General features: G+C 34.2%; 1 protein-coding gene across 1 annotated transcript; it reads left to right on the top strand.

Annotated features, from left to right (window-relative positions):
• Positions 1–2655: 2655 nt before the first annotated feature.
• LOC136065900 (cystathionine gamma-synthase 1, chloroplastic-like) lies at positions 2656–4384 on the top strand (the record flags this gene model as incomplete). The annotated part of the gene is made up of 5 exons (XM_065769710.1): positions 2656–3270; positions 3541–3644; positions 3757–3830; positions 3946–4114; positions 4373–4384. Coding segments are annotated over exons 1-5 (870 nt in total), but the record flags the coding sequence as incomplete, so codon positions are not given.
• Positions 4385–4389: the final 5 nt, after the last annotated feature.

Raw genomic sequence — 4389 nt, 5'->3', positions numbered from 1 at the left:
ATGAATATCCTAAAATAATTAAAATAGGAATAAAAAATAAAAGGATTGTTTATTAATGTATGCCTTAGGGCATATGTTACTAAACTATTTTAAGAAATTTTTAAAGGAAAGCCAAAAAATAATTAACTTTTTTCACAGCTATTTCAATTTATTATAAAAAAATTTCTTAAAATAGATTATTATGGCATGTTTGGTTAGCTAAAAAAAGTAGTGTTTTTTGTTTTCATTTTCAGTGGGACCCACAAAAAAAAAAAAACCTTGTTTGGTTTAAGAACTTGTACTTTGTTTTCATTTTCAGTATTCTAAAAATTGGATTTGAATACAAAATAAAAACACTTTTTCAGCATTTTCATTTTCATATAAAATGAATACAGTGGCAATTTCGTAAATATTGTGAAAATGCAAAGGGCCCCACCTGATTGATGTGAGTGTGGGTAAGTGAAAAAAGTAACTTTTATTTTACTTTATACAAGATAGAAATTTTACTATAATCTAATATAAGTGTATATGTGTGTGAAACTCCCTCTTGGATGCTTAAAAAAATAAAAAAAACAATGTCAAACCGTATATGATGAATTTTATACCCAAATTATGTATTCAAAATAACTTACTAAATACCCTCACATGTAAAAATGAGACATTTTTTTTTATATTCAATTTTAAAATTTAATTAAAAAAAGAGAAAATAAAAAGTAAATACATCACTTTTTTAGAACTAAATATGGCCTTAAAGTGTGCTCTAAGACCCTACATTAACTTATAATTTTTTTTTATACCCCATTATCCTAAAAAAACTCTCACTATTATCTATGATAATGTTGCCATTATAGAGAACAGCAACTGCGAAGTTCAAGGATAAGGTTTAAAATAGTCGTACAGGATATAATCTTTTCTTAGAGTACAATGCATTTCTCATTACTGAGATTTGTGACCAAGTCAAGCCCACACACTCCAATCAAAAAATAAAATAAAATAAAGAGTCAAGCCCACACACACTGTAAAACAAATCACCTCCACCAACGAACACAACTCAGTCTCAAAATAAACCAAAAAAAGAGAAAGAGAAAGAGAAAGAAAGGAATATTCCTTACTAAGGAATCCTTAGAGCTCTTTAATCAGACCATAAAATGTAGGCCCATCTCACGTGCTACTACCTGGCTCAGATGGTAGCCTATGAGTGCTTTACACAATCGGCACATCCCATTAACAGATTTTTCCTCAAAATAGTACTTAATTAAAATGTTATTTTAATGTTGTGGATGGTTAAGATTTTTCACAAATTTTATGGAAAAATTATCTTTATCCTGTTGTGGATTGTTAAGATTTTCAGAATTTTATGAAAAAAATTGTCTTTTATCCTATTCCTAACTCTAATGATTTTTTTTTTCTCAAAAATAAAATAAAAACTCTAATATTTTTTTTTAAATATAAGATAAAATTTTACTCTAGTCTAATCTAAATGCATATGTACGTGGAACTTATTCCGGAATACTTGAATCTCGACCTCTGCTCACATCTCAGCACTTATACTTGTAAAATAATTTTTTTTAATAACTTATCGAAATGAAGGGATAATATAGTGATAGGAGTAGCATACAATGGATAGGACTTATTGTAAAACTTATCATGGGATTAGGTGATCAGAGTTTCTAAATATTCAATTATNCATTGATTATAAATCTATAGTTTCTTTGAAGACACTTGGGTGGTGGCATTAATGGATTAGAAGCATATACCAAAAATCTAGAAAGGGAAAAAACAAATTCCCTAAGAACATTGGTTTAAAAAATATTTTTAGAAACTTCTTATGGAAAAAAAAAAAAAAAAAAAAAAACTAATTTTTTCACAACTTTTTATATTTTTCATAAAAGTAGTATCAAAACTTTCCTCAAAATGTCCATTAATGCCCTACGAGCACTTGTTCATAGGACCAATCTAGAAAATACCAAACTCTATCTAACACGTTATCAAATGCACGAGCTAATTATTGAGTGAGAATTTTGAGTTCCAACTTCCAAGTTCTATCTACCATCTTCTCAAAAAAAAAAAAAAAAGAAGCTATATCTACCACCTTATCGACATGTGTTATTTCTAATTTATGAGAATATATCTCATACATGATCGGGTAAATAAGATAAATTACAAATTTTAAGTGACAAATTATTACTAGTTAGCACACAAACCTACTATTGAAATCACTTTTATGCTTACTAATAACAGTTTGCCACATAAAATTTGTATTGAAATTATTCTAAAAATGTCATAAATATTTGTACTCCGTAGATGATAAGTAGTAATTATTGAGTGAGTAAAGGCAAACCTTAGGCCAACCTTAATGGAACCATGGTTAGTTAGGGAGCTGACTAAGGTCAAAAAGACACTAAAAAAAAAAAACTAATACTGGTGTCACAAAAAATAGCATAATAAATACCATAACTCGGACATGAGGAGACACAAATCTATTGCTCGTAACTCGACACGTGTGAGAGTTGTGAAACAAATTAGACAATTTTATATGGCACCAGCGGTTACTAAAAAAATATAAATAAACAAAAAATAAAAAAGGATAAAAACGAGAGAGAAAAACCGCGTATGGTAGCTGTCAATAGTTCTCGGTGAGAATCTTGCGATAAATAGCAGCCAAAACCAACCCATTTTGGCCTTTCTTTATAGTATCATTTCTAAGTTGAAAAGATTGTCAGAGAGAGAGAGAGAGAGAGAGAAAACTAGAGCGACGTATCGGTGTCAGTAAACAAAAAATGGCCGTGTCCTCGTGTCCCCGTGTTTTCCCTTCTTTCTTCGAGTGTCGCTCAGATCCCGAATTCTCCGGCGCGCCAAAAACCAGCGGAGGATGGCAGAGGAAGCCGAGCCAGAGCCGGTTCTTCGGCAGCCGGCTCAACTCCCCGGCTTCGGCTCAAGGAGCGATCCTTCGTTTTCCTCCCAACTTCGTGCGCCAGCTCAGCACCAAGGCTCGCCGGAATTGTAGCAACATTGGCGTTGCTCAGATCGTCGCGGCTTCTTGGTCCAACAACTCCAACCCCTCTTCCCCTCCCCCGGCGGCGGCCTCTTCTTCAGCCGCCGCCGCCGCTGCCGCCGCCACTGAGCCGATCGCTCCGATCGGTGATGACGTGGCCTTGCTTGGCAAGGAAGTAGATCTGAAAGCCAATGTGAATTTGGAATTACCGTTGGAGACTGAAGACAAGGAAGAGGCTTTGCCTATTCCAAAGCTCTCCATCTTTAGCTGCGATGGTAGCCTTGCCATTCATGCTGGTACAACTCTCTCTCTCTCTCTCTCTCTCTCTATATATATATATATGTATGTATGTATGTATGCTTTTTATTTAGATATAATAAAGATTTGAACTCGTGGCTTCCCATTTTGAAATTATTAATCTTTATTCTTTTTAAAAGTTTAACTGACTCAATGGTAATATATGTTAAATTTATGGGAATAATGATTTGTTTATGTATGTATAGATATGTGCGTGTGTGTGTGTGTGTGGATGGGTTTAATTAAGGAAAAAATGGGTGTTTGTGTAGGGGAGAGATTTGGACGCGGAATAGTGACTGATGCAATTACAACTCCTGTGGTTAATACTTCTGCTTACTTCTTTAAGAAGACTTCTGAGCTCATTGATTTCAAGGTATGTGGCTGTGGTTTGCTATACTTGTTAGTTTAGTTATTGATGTGGGGGTAGCAAGAGAGGGGCTTTTATTGGGTATTTTTTGTTTGATTGGATTAATGTATGTGCGTAGGAGAAACGCAAGGCAAGTTTTGAATATGGACGGTATGGAAATCCGACCACGGTTGTTCTTGAGGAGAAGATAAGGCATGTCTTTGTGTTTTTATTTGTTTATTGGTGTGTGGTTGTATTTATTTAATGCGTATGTGTGATCGAAACGATTTAGTGAGGGTTGTGTTGTGTGTTTTTTTCTTGTGTTTAGTGCGCTCGAGGGGGCTGAATCGACCATGATAACGTCATCTGGCATGAACATTAGCACGGTCATGTTGATGGCACTGGTTCCTGCTGGTGGGCATCTTGTGACGACGACAGATTGTTATAGGAAGACTAGGATCTTCATTGAGAACTTTCTTCCCAAAATGGGGATCAAGGTATAGTTTTTTCTCCTTTTGGTTTTATCATATTTGTATGATGTTGGTAGTTTGCCTCAAGGTTGTGAAGCATGTTCTGTATTTATTGACATTTTAAATGAGAAAGACTTGAGTATTTGTGCTGTTCTTGTTTGGGAAGTGCTGTTGTTTCTTGAATAGTGCGATAGAATTGGTTGGAATTAGGGAATTTTGGTGCTATTATTTTTATTTAGACTTCAACAATGTCTTCGTTTTTAATTATAAATATTACCTCTGCAGGCCACAGTCATTGACCC

This window comes from Quercus suber, unplaced genomic scaffold (assembly GCF_002906115.3).
Source record: "Quercus suber isolate HL8 unplaced genomic scaffold, Cork oak 2.0 scaffold_1297, whole genome shotgun sequence".
Classification (NCBI taxonomy): domain Eukaryota; kingdom Viridiplantae; phylum Streptophyta; class Magnoliopsida; order Fagales; family Fagaceae; genus Quercus; species Quercus suber.
Note: the sequence above shows the minus strand (reverse complement) of the source record. Positions and strands in the feature narration are given on the sequence as shown.